Below are 24,623 nucleotides of genomic sequence, written 5' to 3'. Positions count from 1 at the left end.
GTGGTCATTTCAAGATGATTGGCAGAGGGCGCATCACTCAGTCTACCTCACTACTGTTTTGGCTTTTTTTGGTTCATTTCCCAGGGAAATCACAGCCAATGCATGATTTTCTGGCAATCACGGAAAATGCTGTTTTTCACAAAATCTGCGAAACTACGATCGAGGTAGGTCCCTACCTATAACCATCCCTCCCTAAATCCTGCTTTATTCTTCAGTATTTCTGCTATTAACTCACAGAAGCCCTGCTACAGAGGTGATGCAAAAAAGCTTATATCAAAACTTTATCACATTATAAGTGAATTTCTGCAGCACATCAGCTCAGGCATTTGATGGTCCCAGGCCCTGCTAAGGGAAAGCAAACCTTTTGTTGAAATTCTAGACCTCCTTCTGGAATTGACTGGTTGCCCTAATGCTTTGAAGGGTCCCCCCTTTCTGCTCCAAGCAATCTCCCTCTTTTCAAAATGCAGCTTGGCTGGTGAGCTCTCTTTTGCCAACCCCCTGTGACAGAGTAGCCATGCCTCCCACTCTTGCATGCCAAAGGAAAGGCCAATCCTTACAAACACTTCACGCCAGGCCATGTCACCGGTGAAGCTACTCATGGTAGCAGGCACTAGCCAGGGACCATGGAGAGTGTGCAGGAATAGACCTTGAGTAGACTGCTTGTCTGGCATGTGCACTTTGGAAAGAGCTGTATGCACTGCAAGTGGGCACAAGGAAAGTTCTCCTCTTTCAAAGAATATATCCAGCTGGATGCTGACAAGCCTGATCTGCTCCACGCATCTGGACGCTTTGCCAAGCTTAGGAGCTGAGCGGTTAATAAAGAGGGTATCTGGCAGATGAAGTAGTTATTAACATGCCCACTCTTCATGTGCTCCTTCAGCATCAGGAACCAAAAGGATCACTGGTATTTAAGACATTTTGTAATTAGGCTTTAACAGTTTAAGACAAATCCAGAAATCACTTTTCATGTTGTCACTTCAATCCCCTCCCTTCGATCCATAGGCTAAGAGGCAGCGAGAGCAATAGGCAGGCTGAGACCCACATCTCTGCTATTCCCTCCTTTATACCCTGCATTATGACAGCCCTATGGGGCCACCACCGACTTGCTGTACTGGCCCTTTTTAAGCATAACCAGATGTAGATGACTCTCTTTAATCATCCAATTACGTTCATGGTCTCAGACAACGTCCTTCCAAGCAGAGAAAACGTCTTAAGAAAATTAAATGCCCATGCCACAGCCACTTGGATTTATCTGTGCTCTGCAGCACCGCATTGAGGAAAAAAAGAAGAAAAGAAAAAGGTTAATATTTATATAATCTTTGAAGTATTTTCAGAGAAAAATAAAAAAATTACCATTTTCTCCTGTCAACAGCACTCTTTCATTCCAGTCACCTTTCCCATTTTTTTTTCAAAAAGAAAAATAAAAATCCAGAGAGAGTAACAGCCCAGAGAAAATAAATAATATATAAAAAAAAGAGTGAGATCAGATATTCCTCGTATCAGTAAGGAACAGCCGGTATTACGCACGTAAAAACAGCTCCCCCTCCTCCCTTCCCCCCCCCCTTTTTTTTTTTTAATAAACTCTCGGTGTACACACACCGTCTTTAAGAAAATGAAATCCTTTTGCTGTGGGCCACGTCGCAGGAAGAAATAGTCACCACTGCTGTTATCAGCCCTTTCAAGCTTTAACTCTGAATCAAAGGCGACAATTAATAAAGTCGCCCCCGCCAGGAATGGAAAGGAGGAAAGCTAAATATTTGAAACTGGGTGAACAAATGTCAGGGTGTTTTTAAATAAAATCCTTTTACAGTTATCACAGCGAGCAGACCTGATATCCCTGTCTAATTCAATTTCAATTTGCGCCCCACGGGAGATAGTGAAGAAAAGGTTGCAATGCTGTCTTTGGGTTGATATGTTCTTTTCTCCTTCAGGGAGCAGGAACTGGGGGTGGGGGAGAGGGAGGACGGGGTGGGGGGAAGCACAGACAGAGAGTAGGAGAAGGATTCAAATACCAGCAGAATATGAATTTCTTCTAGCTGGATCCTTCCAGAAGGCAGACGTGATGCGGGGAATGTTTAAAATGTTGGCTTGTTATGAATTCACCTGGAAAATACAGCCAGGGGAAGGAAACTACAGAAAGGGTGTTTGCGTGTGAATAAACGTGCCAAACGGGGGGCCCAAAGCAAACGGATTTTGAGACCAACAGGAACAGCAGACTCCTGCAGCATCCCCTGCCTCTAGATCCCAGCTGTAAATCAGCTGGCTCTGCTGGCTGCTAGCAGAAGCAGCCACAATCCTGCCACTTGCTTTTCTTTATAAACTTCTACGTACCATTCCTGTCCCTTGCAACAAACAGGCCTAGTACAACACAGAAGGCTCCTGTTTGGGAAGAATGAAAGCACACTGCTGACCACCATTAATGTTACAAGCTTCCCAGCAAAGAACTGGTTCCTATTGTATGGGGCAGCTAAAGCACTGTGCAACTCCAGTGCCTAATAACAGGATAATGGAAGACACTTAACAGTGGGTTTGAATGCAACCTTCCACACTCAACAAGAACCAAAAATTATCCCTGGCTCATAGCAGTTTGGCCACCTCCAAGAAAAAGCCACTAAGTGGTCCTTGTGGACTCCTGTCCGCATTACAAACCACCAGCATGGCTGGAACTAACATCACTGCTCTGTAGGTCTAGAGTAGACTTCAGTTTCTAGATCTGTTTTAGGTCTCTAGACTCAAGCTTCTCTACTGCTTTTGAAAATAAACCATGCTTGCAGATTTCAAGCAGATTTTCCATCTTTTGCAACCAAAAACACAGGCAAATTACGTTTGATTTGCAATGCAGGACGTAAGTTTGTAGCTTCCACATATGGCATAGAAAAGAAACAAGAACAATGTAGCAGGAACTCTGTGACACTTCAGCTCCTGTGCCTAGAGAAGGCAGCTGCAGAGAAATGACTAGGTACTAGAGCACACCTGCATGGCACTGTAACAGAAGACAATGGTAGACTAACACTGCCCAGAAGCCTAATGTAACATGGAACCTCTCCCCAATGGTCAACACCAGTTCTGGTACCAGAATGCAGGAACCTCAGTTCCAAGACCAGTTTTTGGCTCATACCAGCTACATTTTATTTACAGGTCACCCAGGGTATCACTTCCATTGCATATTATAGGCCATAGCTCTACAAGGCAGCCTCAACCCCAACAGGAAATATCCAAGCCGAACACCTCCATGGAACCACTGGGCACTCTCCTGAGCTGGGGACAAAAGCGAGGAATGAAGTGCCTGCTTAACTTTGGGCATCTACTTCAGAATCAGATCTCCAGGTGCAGATCAGCCCTGTAAGATGTAAGCAAGGGCTTAGAGTTAATTGTGTGATTAAGTGCTTTGATGAATAGGAGGCCCTGTGAACATACCTCTGGTACCTGATGACACTCAGCTGCCCCATTTTTTGCTGCACACACATGGTTGATCACGAAAATTCAGAACTAGGATTAAGCTTTTGCCTACAACTGTAAGCACTAGGTACCTGCCCCACTGAACAACAGAGAATACTTCCCATGTCAGCAACTTGCTACACCACACACGCAAAATCACCGTCAGACTGGCCTTGTCATGTTCCTGTTAAATGGTTTCCTCACTCCTATTAACCCTAGGGTTATTACAAGGGAAAGAATTTTACATTTTGTATTTCCTTATCCCCATTTCTGACAGACATTTGCTTTCAGCACTTTATTTGCTTCGGCCAATGGAAATCAGGAGTCCACTTCAGTTTCAAGCTGCATTCAAGGCTATCGTGTTTGGCTGGCAAAGACTTTGCAGAAAGGTTTAAATTCAAACAAAAAACACTGTTTTCATTTCTCATTAAAACAATTATGAAAATATTCCTATTGGACTTTACAAAACCTTTAAAATGACAAAACCAAAACTCTTCTTGTGCCCTAAATTTTAGCTTGTGTTATCTGATAGCATCATACTAAATATGCACTGTGAATTATCTTTGTCCTGATTTAATCACAGAATCATAGAAAAGATCAGAGTGGCAGGGCCCTCAGGAGGACATCTACTCCAACCCTCTCAAGGCAGGATCATCCCTGTCTAAATCATGCCAGTAAAGTGTTCGTCTAACTGATACTTAAAAATTTCCAAAGATGGCGATTCCACAGCCTCCTTAGGTAACCTGTTCCAGTGCTGAAACACCCTCATAATTATGAAGTTCTTCCTAAAAAATATAATAAAGCTGTTGTAACAGAATATAGCTTCCTATAAATTAGAGTCCTGAGGAAGGATGTTTTACATTCAAAAGCTTGCCTAACTTTATTCCAACAACATAGTTGGTTCAATAAGAGATAGCACCCTAAGAAATCCTTGCCTCTTGCATGACCAGACGAATATTCTGCAATCTTCAGCACAGAGTCCAGTAACTCAAGTATTTCTTCCTTCTGGAAATAACACCCCCCCACACCTCTGAAAACAGGAGGGAATGCTTCTTATGCATCAGGAGTGTTGTCTGCTGAAGAGTTGACTGAACATTTCTTTAGCGAGTCTTGGACAATTTCCTGTACAGGCTGCTATTAGCACCTGGGGATTAGTTTATCGGGAGCATCATTTTAATTGGTGTGCAGACAGGAAGCAGCAACACCTCCCCAGGTCAAATGCAAGACTGTGAGGGTCACATCACCTGACACTTCAGGACAAAGAATGCATCCAGGCAGCATACTTCCCCACTAAAGGTGGACATACAGAAGTAGCAGGTGCACCCTGGCCTACTGAATATTTAAACATATAATCTACAAAAAGTGTTCCAACACAAGCAGATGGATCAAACAGTCTACAAGGTCAGAAAAGTCAAATCCCTTGGCGTTCAGGAAAAAAAACCTGATCACATACTTCTACATGCAAATTGGCAACAATGAAATTAACTGATTCACTGCACAGATCAATCAACTCTGTTTGAGCTAGACCCCAGAATCTGACAAAGAGATTTCACTGAGAGTTTTTATAGGCAAAATGTGCCTATAACCCATGGGAATTATTCGCTTACAGAAAAGGGACTTCAGACTGCACCTGAAACTGTTAGGACCAGACACCCACCTGTCCTGCAGGTATACGGCCAGGCCACCATGCAATAGCTGGCTCTCTCATGCCACCTTCAAACGTTGTCTGTTTTCCGCATAGAAAAGGCCCATTGCTACCCCCTAAAAACAGGATAATTGAGAAACATTAAGAGGTGCCAACAGCATATTTTAAAAGGGTCCCAAATAGGAGTTTCTGAAACCAGCATTTTAAAAGAATTTTATTTTGTTGATCAATATGATCTAATTGGCACACATGGCATTACTTTGATTACCTTCCTTTAAAATAAGGTTTTAGGATGGACTTTCCTGTACTGGAGAAACCGATTAACAGTCACTGCAAATATGAAACAAACCAATAAGATAATTTTTGTCCATTTTGTTTTACTCTAAGAGTCTTAAATCTCACTTGTGTCCAAAGGAGGTCAAATCTTCCAGACTGATGTGTTATTTTTCTAGTATCCCCTTACATTTTAGGGGTTTTAAATGATATAGACATAAAGATGACAAATAAGATTACATTATGTTTCCCCCAAAAACCTCTGATCAGAGACAACGACTGGTTTGCAGCGACACTCCTTTCATCCCCAGCTTTGCAGTTAAGCCAGTGGAGGAACAAAGCAGAAAGGTTGCCCAGGGTCACAGAGTGTCAGTGAGATTAGAACTCAAGATCCTCACAGCCTTATGTCCTGGTAGCTCCTGGACTGCAGATCTCCAAACAGAGAGGACAAAAAGCTATAAGATCAAATTTGCAATGGCTGTACCTCAGGGAAACAAATTTATAAACAAAAAGGAAATCTGTGAAGAGAAGAAAACCTGTTCATGACAGGGAACGCTTGTTTCTCCTGCTGTTTCTTCGTTAAGAACTGAAGAGGACAGGACTTTTGCATTTTTTATAAACTATTCAGAAGTCAGATATGCATTTGGAAATGGGGATCTAATTCGTCTTCCTAATTAACTAATATAGAAGGCTTAGAAGTTCATTGTACATCTCCCTCCAGCACGCACAATACAAGTGATAGATGTAAAAACTGGCCAGCAGGCAGCTAAATGATGGATAACTGTAATCCAAATAAAAACACTTACCCATCAGCACTGGGGCCTGGGGCAGAAGGGGACTTGTGTGTGATCATGTCTCAGCTTCAGAAAGAGTTCTCCAAACCTCAATGGCGCTAAACCAAAACCCAACATGGGAGTCTCTGTCTTCCAACTCTGGGACTGTTCAAATCTGGGCCCAAGTTTCCCAGCTCCAACTGAGCTTTGTCCTCTACGCACCTACCCTGTTTAGGAGCCGAAATGAGGGCAGCCCCATTATCAGACGTGAAAAACACAAATGTGCTCTTGCTGATGCCCAGCTTCTGAAGGTGTTTTAGGATTTTTCCAATGCTGTCATCAATTTCTCGCACAGCATCTCCATACCTGAGAAAGCAGCAGTTATAAACATTTAAGATGGTGAAGAAGGAAGGAGAATTTAACGCAAGGTAACGCATTACAATAAAACACGGCATCTTTAGAATACGCAACTAATGCCTGTGCTGGAGAGGGAAATAATTTACCCACCCATCAGGTAGGTAATGAAAGTTTGCCAGTGTCACTGTATAATTTATGCCTCTTATCTGTGGAAGGCAACCTCTCTGAGATATTAGAGCCCTTTGAGTTTGCTCAGATCTGAGCCACTCTTGGACAGAGACCAGCAACTGAGATAAAGTAAACCATATGGCTCCCAGACATAAGCAAAGGCCACTTTGCTCTGAGCTAGAGGCTAACAACATTATTTTGCTTATAGATGCTAGGTGGAAATTACAATCTCAAAACTGAGGCCCACTACACGCACAAGACTACCCTTCCCCTCCTGAAAACTGAAGTTTCCAAGACACAAAGCCTGTTTGCTGTGCCGATTTACAAGCTTTTAAACCAGGCACTAATCAACACTAGACCAGCAGCCTTCCCAAAGCATCCCTTCCATATACAGCATTTCAATACCCACACAATGGGCAAGGGAATGTCAATCTTCCCCACATATTTGTCACCATATTTTTATTTCAGATAATAACAAACATCTTGGAAATCAGCCTCAGCAAAATCCTTTGCAAAAACTTGAATCAAATACCAGGCTCATCAATGTATGGGTTTGCACTTCAGGACACATACACAAACAAGCAGCAGTCTATGTTCTCAAGTCTAATAAGAAGTTGTACCGCAGCAGGTATAAATCAAACAAAAAGTGACTTACAGCCCTCTCTGGCTAGTGCCCAAGAAATCTTTGGAGGCATACACAGGCGCATGAGTAGCATCAATTGCCCAGTACAGAAAGAAAGGCTGTTGACTGGCTTGCTGCCTGTTAATAAAATCAAGAGCTTCCTGCAAATGATAATAAAAATTAACTTAACAGAAACATTCTCTGCCATCTAAACACTTCATGAGAAGAAACATAAAATGATTGTGGGTTATAAACCCCTATTAAAATGCACAATACCTTTAAGTAGATCTGAGTTAAGTTTGCCTCTCCTGTCTTCAGATCAATTTTGAAATCTTCGTAATATCTTAAAACAGAAATGGGGGGGGAGGGACGGAGAATCAAGTACCTGAGGAGTGCAGAACAAAAGGGCTTCTCTTCCCCATTACTTACAGAGGCAGGTCACTGTTACTCAACAAAAAGGCAGGCTCATAACATTTGTAGCCAGCCAATTCTCTTTGGAAACAAAAAAAAAACTTAATTATGCTTTTATGACAGGCACGAGCAGCAAAACCTTATTAAGGAGAAGACCAAAGTCAAGTGAAGACATGCAAGATCTGCATGCACCCGAGCCGACGGGTTTGTTTCCTATTGCACAGTATCTTACTGAATAATTAAAGATAACTATTCAACAAAACACAGCTCAAAGTCTTGGTCCACTCTTAAAACAGGGATAAATAAGATAAACAGGGATATTCCATTAAAAAAACCCCACATGAATACCCAATTCCCCTTTCTACAGGGCTGTGCAGTCTATGGATAACATTTTCAACAACCTGTAAAGTTCGCTATAAGACTCAGGCTCCCAAGCACCCTTGAAATTGGGACATGTTGTTTTTAAATTTTCGGTATGCTATATTAAGCAAAAGGCAAGGGGAAAAAAACCTGGAGGGAGCACTAGAGAAAAGGAACAGGAGAAGATGTGTTCTGAAGACAGCAGGCTAGAAAGATACAGGCTGTAAGCTTGGAGGCTATGGTGGGAATGTCAATATAGAAAGGGTTATTTGCAAATAGGAATGAAGAAAACAAAAATTTCTGCAGCTATGACTGGCACTGGCTCCCAAGAGGCAGCAGAGAGGAATCAGCATAAGGAATCTTTCAGGCACGTTTGTACGGGCTCCTGTAAGAGTGTCTAAAACAGCAGCAGCCTATCCGCAGTCTGTGAACACCTGCAGAAAGTTCTTGGCTCTCTGGACTACTACAACCCTCTACACTAATATTCTACCTTGAACTTAGCTGCCCTGTGAGCAACCCATCACTGGCACAGTGCCCCTGTTTGAATAGTCAAAAGCTCTGGCATGTTATGGTATCCTGGGCACTCCCATAAGTCTCCTAAATAGCAGCAGGAGCCAGAGTGCTTGATAATCCCAGTGAGATGCCATGCAGAAGCCCAGCACTGAAGCAGCGAGGCTTCAAAGTCAATTTTTGAGATAGGAACACATGCCATGGTTCCAGCAGGCAGTAACTGAAGAGTTCATGGTAAAGCCTAGCAGCGATGAAGCACCTGGGAGCTCTTCAAAAACACTGGTAAGCACTATGACGCCCTTTCGCTATGGAAAAACAATGTTAGAGTCGGACGCGTAACTCAGGAGCTCATTTCCTCACCCTGCATGTATATCACTGTGCGTGCATCCCTCTAAGTAAGGAGCTATGTCTGCAAATGGAAAAAGAGGCTGATAAATCCAGCCCAGGAACAAGTGCTGTGAATTGCCAAAACCGTGCTTCACAAACCAGCCCATCCTGACTTCTAGCCTGAGCACAAAAACCCTCCTACCCACATGCTCCAAACCTGATACTTGAGAATAAAACCCTTCTGGGAACTGTATAAGAAGCCCCACTTCTTTGGGTAAGGCTGTGCAAGTTCTCACCTGGGCCTTACACGGCTCAGTGTAGGCCGTCTCTGTTCAGGGGGACCCAGCTCTCCTCCCTTGAAAACAGAGATGGCCTGAGCAGCATACGAACCAGGTAAGTTTGCAATAGCCTTTAGCCAACAAAGCAGGGCTTTTTAATAGGAGAGTGTCCAAGAGGTTTTTACCCTCAGGAATCAGGTTTGGAGTGTCTGCCATGTAGGTAGGAAGATTTTGTGCTTGGGCTAGACGTCAGGATGGGCTGTATCTCACTGGTGTGTGAAGGGCAACGGGTTTCTACATTAACAATTCTGGGATTGCCTACTCTATACACCTGGCAACTCTGCAGGGATGCTAGGAAAAGCCCTGGGGTAAGTTGCAATGGTAAGTGAACCAGCTCAGCCTTAGGGCCTGGCTGGCTCAACAGCTCACTGCACAGACAGGATTTTGGGAACTGTTACCCATCGAACCAAGCCATGGTGTTCTAGCTTTGCCTGACTCAGAAGCTTCTGTATTTTCCCCATCTCTTCCTAGCTGAAGGCAGCTTGCTGTGCAAACCTTATCCTCCAGTAGAGCACAGACAGCAGAGAAAGCAAAGAAAAGAAGGTGCCAGTAACCTTCAAATCTTTTCTGACAAATGAGCTGGGGAGTAAAGGGATGAAATACCTGCCAATCATTTCTTGGTCCCTATACACAGGGAGGTTTGGGAAGTCCTTGTTATTGTACGGTCCAAAATGGCAGTTCGGGGACCCAAACCACTCATCAAACCCATGCTTCAGAGGGTGGAATTGGGGTCTGTGACCCAGATGCCTAGGAACAAAACACACACAGAGCTCAGGAGTCCATTGACAAGGAGAAAACAAGCACCATATGGCAAGAAAATCTTCCAGCGACATCAGAGGAATATTTTAGCAGTTTCAGACAAATCAGTGACTAAGCAATGGGTGCGGGTAATATAAGTATAGAAGCCCCTGCCACTATTCCAGAGTCTCCATTTAGTCCAATTCCCCTTATGCATCTTGCCTTCCATTAAATACCACTTTCTTCTATGCTCTTGAGTGCAAATGAACATAGACAGACACACTCCTGAGTCCACACAGAGCTGCCTGCAAGAGTTAATCCATAGTTGAGAGACTGCTGGAGACAAACGGCCTTTGCTTTTTTCTAGTTCCTTCCTATTAACATCTTCTCTGATGCCATCTTCATTATGGTCCCCTCAGCAGAGGTGGGGTCTGCTCCACCACCCAGAACACACAGCAAAAATATACATAACATTCACTTGGGGCCTGCACGATCTGCACCAAGGCATCTTTGCTGTATTCAGGCACATAGGAGCCACAAAACCCGTGCAATTGTTAGCTGCATTTAAGTTTAGTTTAAGAAAGCATTTGTGTTACAGAATGGAGTAAAGCGAACCCTAACCTAAGTGAGAATGAGGCCTGCAGAATGCACAGACACACAGAAAACACGTGCTGCTGCTCTGCTGAACAGCTTCGTGCCAATGTATAGCTTGGACCCTCCTTCCTTGGCTCCAGGCTCCTGCTCATTCCCAAGCCTCACGTTCCAGGACTGTGAATAATTCACTTCCTGCATTTAGGCTATCCAGAAGGTATTTGAGGGAACTGTCATTCCCTCCCTGTCTCCACGGGAGACATTTCTAGCCAAATATAAATGTATTACTTCAGTCTCCTCCCCTGAGCTGTCATCTTTAACCCAGTCTCTTTTATTGCCATCCTTTGTATATTCTTTGAACTCTGGGAGCCAGAAATGCATGTGCTGGATTACACCAATCCATGATGTAACCCCAGGGGGTGCATCAGGGCTGCACTTCACCTCATCATTCCTGCTGTGCTTACCTTGGCTGGGTAAAGTAAAACCTTTGTCTCCAGTTTTACACGTGGGAACCCCTCCTTCCCCCCCGTAATACACACACACACACACACACACACACACACTCATTTCACAAGGATTAGGAGAACAGAAAAAACTCTTATGCAGCGAGAGAGAAAAGAAGGGGCAGATGACTTTACAAGAGTTGAACAGAGGAAACGAGAAAGCACACCAATCAATCACTTGGAGGATGGGTAGGCTGCATACTTCCGTTCTCCTCCTTTTACTGCACAAGGGTAAGGGGACATTCATTGGATCTGAAAGGCAACAAGTTTAAGCTGAGCAAAGAAAATACCTTTCCCCCCACCTCACACAAGGCATAGCCAGACTGGACTTTCTGCCCCAGGATGCCAGCCAAACATTTGAAAAGGACTTAAAGGAGGGATATAATGCCACCTGTTTTCAGGCTGAAACCTATCCCTATTAGGAAAAGACTTTCATGGAGGACATGGTATCCCACATCTGCCTGCCGCAGGGTTTCTTGCACCCCCTCTGAGAAACAGCTGATGCTAACAATCATCAGAGATGGCAACTCCACTACACAAGTCTTGGGGCCTGCCCAATACAATGATTCTTAGCTTCACAAAGACACAGCACTGCAAGTTCACAGCTAGTCTGCTTTTTTCCACCACCTGCAGGTCCTTCCAGACAGCTGTCTGGAACCAAACTGCATCCGTGCTGTTTATTTCCTTTCCCTAGGTGTATGAATTTACATCTATTAGTACCGAACTCCATCTCATTGCATTCAGCTCACTGATCTGAATTTTCCTGGCCACTTTGCCACTTGGATTTGTGCTAATAAATAATTCACTGTTTTAGGTTAGTTTGTTTTCCCCATGATTTCTCTGGTACTGGCAAATTCAATTGCAATTCAATCAACACCTTTCTCTAGCCCGTTAATGAAATTGTAAAATAATATAGATCCCATTACTGTCCCATACAGGACTACCCCACTCCCCAGATACTGCTGCCTCCGGAAGGTCTCTGTATTCAGATTTTGTTTGTGAACCCAGCAGTATCAGACTTGTACCTATGCAGCTTTGATGTTATTATTTATGCATTTATTTATTACAGCACTATGCTGAATTGTGAATTACCAGCGCAGTGACCTAGAAACCCAATGGGACTCATCACACCACTCAAGTTCCTTACTGAAATTCACACACGCTACACCCAGTAGCTTCTCTAACAACTGCACCAGCAATTCCAAAGAAGGCAATTGCATTAGCTGGCCCGAGTGTCTCAGACGCTTCTTTCCTACCCCAGCTTGCCTTTACAGGTGCCAGGCACTCTACCTCGCTACCATGATCAATAAGAATTATTTCCAGAAGTCCTTCTTAGATCTACTAATAGGTGCTGAACAGAACAGTCAGAGATGGGTTTTTTGGCATCCCTAGGCCAGTAATGCTGGATGCCAGGAAGGATAATGAACAAGGAGCAGGTCACTCTCAACATGTCCCATTCCATGTTCTCCCTCCAAGATTTCCATTTCTGCCATTGTTGGAGACATGATACTGGGCTAGATAGGCCACTGGCCCGACTGCTTATGTTCTGATGTTTTCTTTGCCAAGACCTTGTCCTGCACCCATAAAAGTCAAAGCCAGTGACAAAACTCCAATGAGAACAGGATCATATCCAGAATGTTTTAAAAACCCTTGGCATAAAGCTTGCTCTGGTCTCTGCTCTTAACTCTCTCCATTTGCTTTCCTAGGCTAGGCCACTCTTTTGCATAGCCCTAATATCAGCCTGTTAGCCCTTACAGGATGCAACCTTATTTCTACCTCAACAAGTTGCTACCCCCCAAAACACCGAAGAAAGATTGCAGTGTAGGAGTCAAATGCATCTCCAGAGAGTCGATGTAAAATAAATTGTTGGGTATTAGCGACATACTCCAACAGAACATCGTGGTGACTGTTGATGAAAATAAGTGCATTGTGGTGCACGGATGAGAGCACAAGGGGTTGAGGCTTTTACTTTAATAATGACAGCACTCAATTCTGAAATTAATCACAGCAGGGGGGAAGATCTTGCATGGATTTCAAGAGACAGACATCTGTGCTTGAAACAAGTTTTTGCAAGCTGATTTTCCCACTGCCCCTTCACATTAAACACACACAGGTGCATGCACACACATACGCACACACACAAAGCAAGAAACTCAAAACAAGGTTACCATTTGCCAATGATCTTATTGACATATCCTGCTTTCTTCAGCAGCTCTGGAAGCAGTAGCTCAGAATCTGGGATTCCCCCTACTATTTCCTGTGGTGTGTAGGCTGTGCAAAACAAAACCATGGATTTTTGACTCTTCACTCACATTGGAAAGCAGGCCATGAAAGCTTTTAGCCACTCATCAGAAGCATCATTTAACTTGACCGGAAACTGGGCCTGGTTGGATGAGCCACCAACACTGTTTTTGTGGATTCAACTCTCCCAAGCCAGGAAGTAATGAGGCCAAGCTCCCTCAGCAATTCTGCCATCACAGAAAAGGGAGCCTTTCAAACTGCTCCACACTGTGACCAACATTCAGAACCAGGGGTTGAACCCAGCTGTTGTTGGCTGATTTAAGGATACAGGTCCCTCGGAAAGGAGTGGCCATGAGGACAGTGAATGCCAGAGGGCTCAAATGGGGCAGTGAGACTTACTTCTGCCAAACTGCCTGGAAACATATAGAATTTGTGGCTTCTTATAAATCAAAGGATAAATGTAAGAATACGGAAACACCCAAAGTGCACTGGCAGATCCCAAACAGGGCCTCTCACATATTCGTGGTAAGATAACCCTCGCTTTACTAGGTGAAAAGATCAATGCTTCATCCCAGTTTACTCACACAGTAGGCTCAAACAGTCAGGGCAGGCACAGCAGGAAACAAGAATGGCAGCACATCTGCATGCCTCCAAAGCTACCCATGAGAGCTGAGTCAGCTCAGGCTGCAGTGACGTGCCTTTACTTGCTCTGCTGTAGCACCCTATCATTTAGCTATGGGACACCCAAATACATTTGAATGGACTGATACACAGCTGTAAGCGTGTGTCCATGTGAACGTGGTCTCAGCGCCCCCGTTACTTTGGAACCAGTGACACTAACTAAATTAACCCAAACGCAATGTGAGTTGGTACCTTCCTTCAAGACCTTTGTGGGAAAGCTCTCTTTCCAGGCAGTGAAGTGCTACAGAACTGCCCATTCTTAACTAGCTGAGAAGGTTTTATTTCTACATGATTGGGTTTTCAACAGCTTTTCCTTAACCTACCCCATTAATGCCACTTCCAGCATGACTTTCCTCTTTCACTGAATGTCAATTAGGCTGCGCAAGGAAACATCTCCTCAGCCAGCAGAAGCAAACAGATTAACAACTCAACTTAAGTCTTTTTATTTAATGGGAACATTTGGAGATGTTTTCCCTTTTCAGCTTCGAGAGTAGGAAGCAATAAGTCTCACACCTGTTCCTATTAACTGGAGTGGCACTGCATGCCAATCCCTTTGTGTTGCTCTGAAAACGTGCTTCTTGGAGGGTGGATGAAGGAAAAGCACAGCGCCAACCCCCAATTTTTAGCAACACCTGCTGCAGAGGCATAGAAAAGGTAGAGAAAGTGCGTGTCTAGGAGAAGCGGCACCAATGTTCTTACCATTTCTAGCATGTGCATTTGTGGTGTAGAAGCCATTCCTGATAGGGAGGCGGCCAGTCAACAGAGCTGCCCTGGCTGCAGACAAAACATGCAAAACAGAGGACAGAGAAAGAGAGTGTTTAGTACTGACTGTCAGCCTTGTGGCATCACATTTTGGCTGGGGACAGGTAGACTGCTGCTTAGGAGGAACTTCCTGCCATTGCCTACTGCCATGTTACTGTTCCTCACCTCTTACATTGGATTATGTGACAAATTTCATCTCACTGCTCTAGCATCAAGTCAAAGTGATGCTAGTGGAATTAATGTAGCTGTGCCCATTAGAACGAGGTTGGGACCTGGGCCCTTACGTGCAGAAAGCACTTTACCCACAGCTGAAACACAAGTGCCTCATGGAAGGAAACACAGCAGCCCTTCTGCTCCAGCACCTTTAAACAACAGAACCTCTAGGGAAGGGAGAAAGCAGTGAGCCGGGGGTGGACACTTCACATAAATCAGTCATTCACTTCATTTAAAGTGGATTATCTTGCCTTGGCACAAACATTTATCTACTCCTACTGTGAACAGAAAAGGAAGATGTCCAACTAAAGCACAACAGACAGTAGGGCCCCAACTCAGAAAAGTATTTAAGCAGATGCTCAACTTTTTAAACATGTACTTAAGACCTGCTGCTGTCAATGGATTAGGTAGGTGTTTCAGTGCTTTTCCTGAATCTCGATGGCCTGAAAACATTTAACCATGTGCTTCCTGAAAGGGAACCCAGCAAGAAAGCTCTTGGGTTTGCTTTTATTTTTCACGTGTCGGCTGGAAATGAGAAAAAGAAAACAGCACTGGGGACAAAGATGCAAAATTGGCATGTCGGGAGACCTGAAAGGTTTTGCTTCTCTATGCTCTCTCTTAACCATCAACAATGACAGCCAGGAATCCAAGTTGCTCCATGTAGAAAAGTCAGTGGGAGTGCTGTGTAAAACAGAATCAGGCCCAGGGTGAACTTTTTTGTTCAACCCATGTGTAGATATGACTTTGCTCAGCTTCCTAAAGACAAAAATATCTTTGTGGCTGAGGCCATAGGGCTAAAACGCAATAAATAAATAAAAAAAGGAGAAAGTCTCTCACTGGAGTGTTTTGCTGGCTAAATTACTGCTTTGTACAAAATGGATGAATGTCGGTTTTCCCCCTTAAATGAATAAAATAAGGAAACAAAACACAAGATCAAAGCATCAAACCCCAGTGCTGCCTTCAGGGTAATCACTGCTTTGGTTAATAGCTTGTGTCAGATGCTGGCAAACATCCCAACTTTCTCAGAAGGTGGCAATTTCACATGTTAGTTTAAAAGTGAAGTTTACTTACATGGGGAGCACAGAGGGTTAGCAGTGTAGAAATTTGGGAAGAGCATCCCTTCTGCAGCCATCTGGTCTAAATTAGGGGTTTCTTCAGAAGGCTCTCCAAATGCTCCCAAATCACCCCAGCCCATCTGCAGAAAGCAAGCACCGATATGATGTGAGAACAGCTCGACCTCTGCATAAACTACTGTACTGCCATCCGGACCAGCTTTGCTTTTTTTAGGTTAATTCACCCATATACAGGCTAAGTCATCACTGTATACAGGCACCTCGCACACACGACCTGAATTTATCCTCACTACCCCCATGAAACAGAGAGCCATTATGATGTCCATTGACAGATAGAGAGAAAGTGATTGAGTGACTCACCAATAGTTCCCCACAATAAATCTATCACTAAGCCAGAAGCAAAAACTCAGCCCCTTCAGCCCTCCTCCATTCTCTTGGTCATAAGGCCCCCTGTCCTATCCCCACCTTTTAAACGATTGTACACAGCCAGTCAGAAGTGCTCGGTGAAAGTCTAGGTCAAAAGGAGGAACAAGGACACCAGAGTTTTTTAAAGCAAAACTATTGAAAGAAGCATGCTGTCCTCACCCTCATCATCACTTCACTCTGCAGGCTGATAGGCTCACCACGGCGCGGCTCCAAGCCTTTATCTCAAGCAATGTGACTACGTAGCTCCTGCCTAGGAACTCTAGAAAATTACCAACCCATTTGCCTAATTTCGGCACTGAAAAATAATACGGAAGCAAATAAAAATAAGTGACTCAAGCTATAAGCTCCTAGAAGACAACAACTTAATGAGCACTTAAGCACTATGGTTTCATAAAGATGATATTGTGCCTTGGAAACTCAACAGCTTCTTTAATTCAGTTGTGTGTCAGGTGGGCAATTGAAACACAGGGCATAATCTATCTAGGTCTTGAGAAAGCTTTTAGTGTGGTCCCGCTTGAGAGTCTAATAGAGGTATCAGAATGATGCAGCTTGGAAGAGAATGTTGTGGAACAGGTACAGAGCTGGCTGATGGATTGTGAAGAGAGAGCAATTAAATGGTACAACATAAAACCAAGAAGTCGAATTAAGAGGAGTTCTGCAGGGGTCAATGCCATGTTCTCCATCGTTCAGCATCTTTACTAGCTATAAGGAAGGAGGAAAGAGTTGTACGTTGATCAAATTCTGACACAAATGCAGGAAGCAAAGGAATTACAGAAAAATCAGGGAAGGGAGCAGAGGCACCCGGGAATTTATTATTTATATTACTGCCACGTTCGCAGGCTCCTATTGGGATCCATGCATAATTATGCCTGGTGCTGCGCAAACACATTGGAAGAGATTATCCCTGTCTCAGAGGTCTTTCCATCAGAAAATTACAAGATTCACTTGGGGAAAAATAATTCGGAGTGGGAAGCTGCTGGGCAGATGGCTGGAATGCAGGGCAGAAGCTGGAGGATTGTACAGCCTGGCCGATGAAATCAGCCAACTGCAAAGGGGGGCAAAAACTCTGCAAATATGGTGTTGTTATCCCTACATTGAACTGTCATAGTGGAGCCAGCCAGGAGAGAGCTGAGTTGGGCACACCTCTTCTGTCCCTCATGCACCCTCACTTTGTTTTAAGCGTCTTGAAGAAGCTATGTACAATATACTTGCACCAAGCATGGATCTGAGGGAATAAAGATGGGATTGGAAGAGAAAAAACCTGGAGACATTGCCAAATGACTAGTAATTTAGTTATGTGATTAAGTGCCTAAGAAGGAGACTGTGTTTCACCTGCGGTTGCTTTTGCTCCTGATTTATTCAGTGTGTTCTCTGCTCGGACACAGGAAATGAATAACATCAGTTTCTTTTTTGTTTCTGGATTCACTTTGAAGGCTTTAGGGTTGCTACGTTTGCATTTTAACTGTGAAACCTCAGCAAACACAGCCGGCTTGACTTTCCCTATTCTCATAAGCTACGCCCTGAGCTGTCACTAGCGTAGACTCAGCGTTGTGTGGATAAGGCTTGACTGGGATGCTTCAAAGGTGACGACATTTATTTGAAGAGGTCACGGTTGGGATATCGAGTAGCAGCAGCATGAGACATTCAAGCTCCAAAACAGGAACCATTTTCTGAGAGCGTGATCAGTCGGTCACTGGAATAATTTGCCTAAGATGGTTGCTCAATCAGTCACGAGGGTGTCTATGAATAGACTGCTAGATAAACTATGGAGGTGTGGGAGCCCTGATTGCAAAGAAACTTGTGCACGCGCTTAACTGAATGTGCACGAGTGGCCCCATTCCTCTTCAGCAAGACTGCTCGTGGGTGGGAAGCAAAATACAGGCCTGTTACTGCGAGACTTTGGGTTTTGCATGGACTGACCTCATGCCGCACCGCTGCAGGGGCGGCAACTACGAGATCCAGGAATTTCTTTCTGTTTCTTTACCATTAGTACATAAAGTCTGGAAGGGGCTCAAGGAGAAGCAGCCAATCCTTAGAGGCCACCTCTGAGGCTGAGACTGTGGTCGGGGTCCGACCTGCCCTGACCCCAGGTCCAGAAGACAGTAAGGAGGCAGTCCCCATTTGACAGTCCAACCCCCCGGCCCCGATCTCTGCTCATTCGCCCCCAGGCCCCCCATACACAGGGGAATGAGACCCCCCCAGCACCAGGGGTGATTCCCAGCCCCTCCTCCCCTCCAGGAAACAAGCTCCCCTACCCCCCTGGCTGCCCCCCACCCCGCACACCAGCACCCCCAACTTGAGATGACCCCCCCCCACTCCATGCTTACCCCCCAACCTGAGGGGACCACTTCCCCCATACCAGCCCCCCCCCACCTGAGGGGACCACCCCTACAGCCCTCCATACCTGCCCCCCTAAGCTGAGACGACCACCCTGCCCCCAACCTGACGGGACTCACGTCATCCATGAGCATCAGGAGCAGGTTGGGGGGGGCGCCCCCCGCCGCCAGGCGCAGGGCCCAACAGAGACACAGCCAGGTGGGCAGGGGCAGGCCGCTCTCCATGGCAACCGCGCCCCGGGCACCCCGCTTCCGGGAGGACGCGGTCACGTGAACGCGTCACGTGAACGCGGCGGGAGGAGAGGAAGGTGCGAGCCTGTGCCGGGCCCGGCGGCGCTGATCACGTGACCTGCGGCCAAGATGGCGGTCTGCATCGCCGTGATCGCCAAGGAGGTGGCGGCGCGGGGCACTAGACTGGCTGGAGGGTGGGGGGCTGCTGAAAGCTGGGGGCTTATAAGGGATTGGGGGGTCCTGAGGGGGTGAGGGTGTAGAGGGGCTGGGGGGTCCTGAGTGGGTGTGGGGGCTGGGGACTTTTAAGGGATTGCAGGTCCTGGTGGGGAGCTTCCTGAGGGGGTGAAGAAATGGGAGGTTGGGATGGGGGGTGTTGGGGGTCCTGGGAGGTTGGGATGGGGGTGGGGTCCTGAGGGATTGTGGGTCCTGATGGGGAGCGTCCCCATGGCTTGGGCTAGTCAGGAATGGAGTGGCTTGTGCTGCTTAGCCCGGTTTGTTCTCCTCTGCAGAACTACCCCCTGTACATCCGGAGCGTCCCCACAGAGAACGAGCTGAAATTCCACTACACTGTGCACACCTCCCTGGACGTGGTGGATGAGAAGATCTCGGCAATGGGGAAGGCGCTCGTTGATCAGAGAGAACTCTACCTGGGGCTCCTGTACCCCACCGAAGACTACAAAGTGTATCTTTAACAGCTCCCGGTTGCTCTCTACAGGGGCAGGTCCCTCCTTAATCAAACAAAATTCCGGTTGAATGCACTGAGCATAGGATTAGGCTTGAAATAGACTCTGGCTGTGCATTTTACTAGTGCATCACTTGACATTGCAACTGTCAATCTTGCTTTGTGAAATAACAGCCCTGCAGCTTGGTTTTTAATGGACAAGTGCTAGGGGGATCAGCAGATCCTAGATATGAGCCACGACTGTTTGGCTGAAACAGCTGGTGAGTTTGCAAGTGTGAACTAAAAGTGCTGCTTCTGTTTAAGTTTTGCAAAAGCCAGCTTTTGAGAAACCTAAAACTGAAAGAATTATTTCCACCATCCAGGAGAGAGAGAAATCTAGGGAAAACAATAGGGTTTAAACCAATGTTGTTCAAATTCACAGATGACATTAAGATGTGGGGAGAAGTGGGCATGCTAGAAGGGGGGAATAGGCTGCAATCAGACCTAGACATGTTACGGGGTGGGTGGATGAGAACAGGATGGGTTTCAATATGGACAAGTGCAAAGTGCTGCACCTGGGGAGGAAGAAGCAGCAGTATACCTACTGTCTGGGGAACTCCCTTCTTGTCAACGCAGAGGCAGAAAAGGATCTTGGAGTTATCATTGACTCCAAGATGAACATGGGCCGGCAGTGTGGGGATGCGGTCAGGAAGGCCAACCGCACCTTGTCATGCATCCACAGATGCATCTCGAGCAGGTCCAGGGAGGTGATCCTCCCCCTCTATGCGGCACTGGTCAGGCCGCAGTTGGAGTATTGCGTCCAGTTCTGGGCGCCACACTTCAGGAGGGATGTGGACAGCATGGAGAGGGTCCAGAGGAGGCCACTCGCATGATCAGGGGACAGCAGGGCAGGCCCTACGAGGAGAGGCGACGGGACCTGAACCTGTTCAGCCTCCACAAGAGAAGGCTGAGGGGGGATCTAGTGGCTGTTTTACAAACTAGTCAGAGGGGACCAGCAAGCATTGGGGGGGTCCCTGTTCCCCCGAGCACTACTGGGAGTAACAAGGAATAACGGCCATAAGTTGATGGAGAGTAGATTCAGGCTAGACATCAGGAGGTACTACTTCACTGTCAGGGCGGCTAGGATGTGGAACCAACTTCCAAGGGAAGTGGTGCTCGCTTCTACTCTGGAGGTCTTCAAAAGGAGGCTGGATGTACACCTAGCCGGGGTCATTTGACCCCAGCATTCTTTCCTGCCATGGCAGGGGGTCGGACTTGATGATCTGCTCAGGTCCCTTCCAACCGTGAAGCCAGCCTCCCTGGCATTGAAACACATGCAGCGCAGCAAGGAAAAAGTAAAAATAAAGCCAGAAACAAATGACTTGTCTGAATGTGGTCTTGTTTGGCCTTTTTAAAATTAGATAAGCTAGATTCCTTATTAATCACTGACGGTTGCAAATGATGCAAGTTACAGAGGATCATCTCCTTGGCTGCTGTAAATGGGTAGTTTCATTCACTTTGAGGGAAGTATGTGGATTCACAGAAATGATGGAATATCCAGTCCTGTATTTTTGAAGTTTATTTTATGAAAAATCCCTATTTTAAGTCTTTAGGTACCAGAACGTGTTATTAGAAGTAGGCATCCAACCTCCCCAGCAGCATGCACCTGTGCTTGTATCTCCTCACTCTGCCCTGCAGACTGCTCTCCCAGGGAACCTCTATTCCTGTTTGGGGCCCCTGGTGTTGGCCTGGTCTTGCAGAGCAATTTCCAGGCCATATGCCAAAGAGTGGCTTAAAGTATCAGCTGCTTTGTCAATGATTAGCATCAGTTCAGTTTATTCTTGGCCTTGCTTGTCTGTTGCTGACAACTGGAAAGGTCTAGTTCTGGTTGGGTCAGGTTTCATACCTCATCCTTCACTTAACTAAAGTTGTGACAACAGGTCTGTGATGAGGCCAGAGGATTTTGCCCAGCAGTGCTGGTTAGGGGAGTAGGACTCTTGGAACATGTCGTTCTGCTTTCTATAAAATCAGTATTTCAGGACTGTGACTGCATCAGAAGCTAGCAAGATAAACCTGTGAAACTAGCTGGTCACTTAACCAGCCAAAGAAACCTTTTCTGCTTCCCTTTTTGCCAGTTAAAAAGTTAGGACATTTTTAATTTAACTAATGCAATGGATGCCTGGTATGTAGTCTCACTACCAAGCTGTTAATTCATTTATGTAAGATTTTTGTCACTGGGTCTGGGGTATTGCCCAAATGGACATGAATAATTAGAGCTGTTGAGCTGATTCTCAGAAACTGCTGCAGCAAAGGAATTAATCACAAACCACGATTGAAGGCTATTTGTGCAATTGCTGACAGTAAACAAGAGTGCCTTTGGATGCAAGCAAGATTTCTTCTGTTATAAAGACATTCGCTTCTGCCTGCTTAAATTAGTTTATGAACAATTCTCAAGCATATGGGTGATGATAAATTATCACAAAGGGTGCCATCGAAGTAGAGAAGGGGGAACCAAGGCCTGTGACTTGTTGTCCTTATTCCCCCAAACATGGCTTAGAATGTGAATAGTTTGAGGGTAGCCTCCCCTTGTGGGGCTTTTTTGTTTTCCCTTGACTGTATTCTAGTTTTATCTTGGTAGCTTTGCCAGCTATGTGTGTGTGTTAGAAATACCTTCCTTAACCAGCTGCGCAGATACGGCTACGTGACAAATTCCAAGGTTAAGTTTGTTATGGTGGTAGATTCTTCGAACACAGCACTTCGAGACAATGAGATCCGCAGCGTAAGTGCAGGAAATCTGAATGTAACTTGCTAAATCATTATTTTTTGCTACTTCCACCGATTCACAAAATGCTGAGAAGCAAAAAAAAAACAAGAAAAAAATCTGACAGTAATTTTTTAAGTTTTAATTATAAAAAAAAAATCAAACCATGATCCTTTTTCAGATGTTCCGAAAGCTGCACAACTCCTACACAGACATCATGTGCAACCCCTTCTATAACCCTGGGGAGTGTATTCATTCCAGGTGAGTGGGCTGCTTTTGATAATCATCTCGATTTTTGTTGCTTTTCTGGGACTCTGAGCTATTAGTGATAGCTCTATAGCATTTAGTGCTTAAGAATGGAACTTCAGTGGGTGATCAGTTTAAAAACTGGGAGCTGCAAAGCTCCTTTCCAAAAACATGCAGCTGTGCTCTCTTTGGGCAGTTGCTGTGTAATAGAAGGCTCAAGTCTCCACTCTCCTCATTAGAGACTTTATTTACCTGCTTTCCACAGGCTTTACCCTCACACCTGTGATACTAAAAATGCTGACTCAAAAAAAGGAAAAGAAAAAGCTTGTTTCCTAAATGACCAGATTTCTTTTTTTCTTTTCTTTTTTGATTGAAGCATGGGAAAAGTCATACTTTGTCTGCAGTCATGTTCACCAGACATGTCTAATGGGGCAGGCTGCAGCTATGCAAAACTCAGCCTGTGGGGAAGAGGCCAGAGCAGCTGAAGGAGTGCTGCCCATCATTTTAAGTTCTGGTTTATGGTGAATGGGAGATCCTGCTACCGCAGGTGGAAGATCAGGCTTCAGACTCCCAGCATTGAGTCCAGCCTGCATGCAAGGCAGCTCTGCTTTCCTTCTATTGAAGCTGAAATAACTGCTTAATGGACCACCTCATTGGTTAAAAATAAAACTTCTACTTAAGCCTTGGAAAGCCCTTCTGTTCAAGAACATTAGTGGTTTCTTACCTGCTACCAGCACAGCTTTGTAAAAGAGCAATCCCAGTTTAATGCTTTACTTTGTGCTCTTCCTTCTCTAGGGCCTTTGATAACATGGTGACCTCCATGATGATGCAGGTGTGCTGAAGCAACTGCTCCTATCCCTTCCCTTTTGTTGCTTGTGACCATTCTTTTGTACAGAGGTGTGTGTTTATGACGTGCTATGTATATACAGCCTTTGCACTTCCTGTATATAAAATAAACCTGATACTAGCGGGAGCTACCCATGTCTGTCTCTCTTTAGCAAGTCACAGGGGAGGACTTGATAATCAGAGCTTAATTTTTTTTCCCCCTAACAATAGCAGATTCATATATTCCTCCTCAAGCATCATGCAGTATCTTTGCTTTAACCAACTGCTTCTTGTAGCCTTTAGAAGAGGCTTTACCAGTACTAAATGCAGCCCAGACAATCTGTTGCTGTAGCTGTTCCCACACTAGCTGCCAGTTGTACTGCTGAAACCACTAACAGCACTTCAACACATTTTCCAACTGCACTTATTCCAGTTTGGCTTCCTCAGTGAGATGTGAAGTATGGGGAGCCTGCAGCTACCAAAAGGGAAAACAACAACAAACTGCTGCAAAAGAGGCAACAGTGGCTTTAGTGCTCAGTACATAACTCACTGGGCCTGTTTAAAAACCATGGTGTTAGGAGTTTAAGTATCTTCACCCCTTAAAAACACTCCTTCATTTTATTGAAGGCATGGAGATGACCCATCAGCGACAGTCATCAAACCAAGATCTCAAAGGTCCCCTCCTGTGGAAGTTGAGGCAACACAGGAGCTCACACCCGGTGTCTGTATTATTGCTTAAATCCCATGTGATGATGGTTACGAGCCAAGACTGCAGTTGTACAACAACTTAAAGGGGGCTTTTGGCATCTGAGGGGTTGTTTTTGCCACCCCTCTACTTTTCCCTTAGGATCATAAGAACCCTTCTCCATTTCACAGCAGTATGTCAAGTAGCTGAATATCCTCCATGCTGTGCTGAGGTATTAGCAACAATATACTGGCAGCTATTTTTTTTCTATCTACTTTTAGACAGCACCCAAAATGTGCAGCTGCTTTAATTGCATTAACCTAGACATAATTATACCTTGAGATCAGTTCAAAGAGCTAGGCTTTTGGGTCCACGGCTATTTATCATTGCTATTAATGACTGCAGTGTAAGGATACAGACTATTCTCA

The 24,623-nt window shown here is 45.2% G+C and overlaps 2 protein-coding genes across 5 annotated transcripts in view; one reads left to right on the top strand and one right to left on the bottom strand.

Moving 5' to 3' along the window:
- Positions 1–19,065, bottom strand: part of GALNS (galactosamine (N-acetyl)-6-sulfatase) — a 51,414-nt gene extending 32,349 nt beyond the window's left edge. Inside the window, exons 1-10 of one of the 3 annotated variants that reach the window (XM_090063882.1) lie at positions 18,907–19,042; positions 16,610–16,745; positions 16,023–16,146; positions 14,676–14,750; positions 13,223–13,325; positions 9,826–9,969; positions 7,553–7,619; positions 7,310–7,437; positions 6,356–6,495; positions 5,096–5,199 (exon numbers count right to left, since the gene is read on the bottom strand). In XM_090063882.1, the coding sequence (XP_089920008.1) occupies positions 5,096–5,199; positions 6,356–6,495; positions 7,310–7,437; positions 7,553–7,619; positions 9,826–9,969; positions 13,223–13,325; positions 14,676–14,750; positions 16,023–16,146; positions 16,610–16,618 (894 nt within the window). In that variant the 5' untranslated portion in view covers positions 16,619–16,745; positions 18,907–19,042. Of the gene's footprint in view, positions 1–5,095; positions 5,200–6,355; positions 6,496–7,309; positions 7,438–7,552; positions 7,620–9,825; positions 9,970–13,222; positions 13,326–14,675; positions 14,751–16,022; positions 16,147–16,609; positions 16,746–18,906 lie in introns of those variants that run through there. The other 2 variants (XM_090063881.1, XM_090063883.1) reach the window with 2 other exon arrangements.
- A 4-nt stretch (positions 19,066–19,069) lies between these two features.
- TRAPPC2L (trafficking protein particle complex subunit 2L) lies at positions 19,070–23,658 on the top strand. 2 transcript variants are annotated; one of them, XM_090063887.1, is made up of 5 exons: positions 19,070–19,179; positions 19,527–19,699; positions 22,370–22,457; positions 22,621–22,700; positions 23,481–23,658. In XM_090063887.1, the coding sequence occupies exons 1-5, from the start codon at positions 19,147–19,149 to the stop codon at positions 23,524–23,526; spliced, it is 420 nt and encodes a 139-aa protein (XP_089920013.1). In that variant the 5' UTR covers positions 19,070–19,146; the 3' UTR covers positions 23,527–23,658. The 2 variants fall into 2 exon arrangements, with proteins under 2 accessions (XP_089920013.1, XP_089920011.1); XM_090063885.1 differs by lacking the exon at positions 19,070–19,179 and having other exon boundaries at positions 19,417–19,699.
- The last annotated feature ends 965 nt before the right edge of the window (positions 23,659–24,623 follow it).

The sequence above is a fragment of the Crocodylus siamensis genome, chromosome 9 (assembly GCF_052110815.1).
Source record: "Crocodylus siamensis isolate JL-2025a chromosome 9, ASM5211081v1, whole genome shotgun sequence".
Taxonomy (NCBI): Eukaryota; Metazoa; Chordata; order Crocodylia; family Crocodylidae; genus Crocodylus; species Crocodylus siamensis.
Note: the sequence above shows the minus strand (reverse complement) of the source record. Positions and strands in the feature narration are given on the sequence as shown.

What these genes read in the sequence shown, in the direction of transcription:
- TRAPPC2L (XM_090063885.1), top strand. Translation starts at nt 19,482, where the DNA reads ATGGAGTGGCTTGTGCTGCTTAGCCCGGTTTGTTCTCCTCTGCAGAAC. An exon ending in CCCACCGAAGACTACAAAGT is followed by an intron (nt 19,700 to 22,369) that starts GTATCTTTAACA and finishes CCAGCTGCGCAG; the next exon opens with ATACGGCTACGTGACAAATT. An exon ending in GGGGAGTGTATTCATTCCAG is followed by an intron (nt 22,701 to 23,480) that starts GTGAGTGGGCTG and finishes TTCCTTCTCTAG; the next exon opens with GGCCTTTGATAACATGGTGA.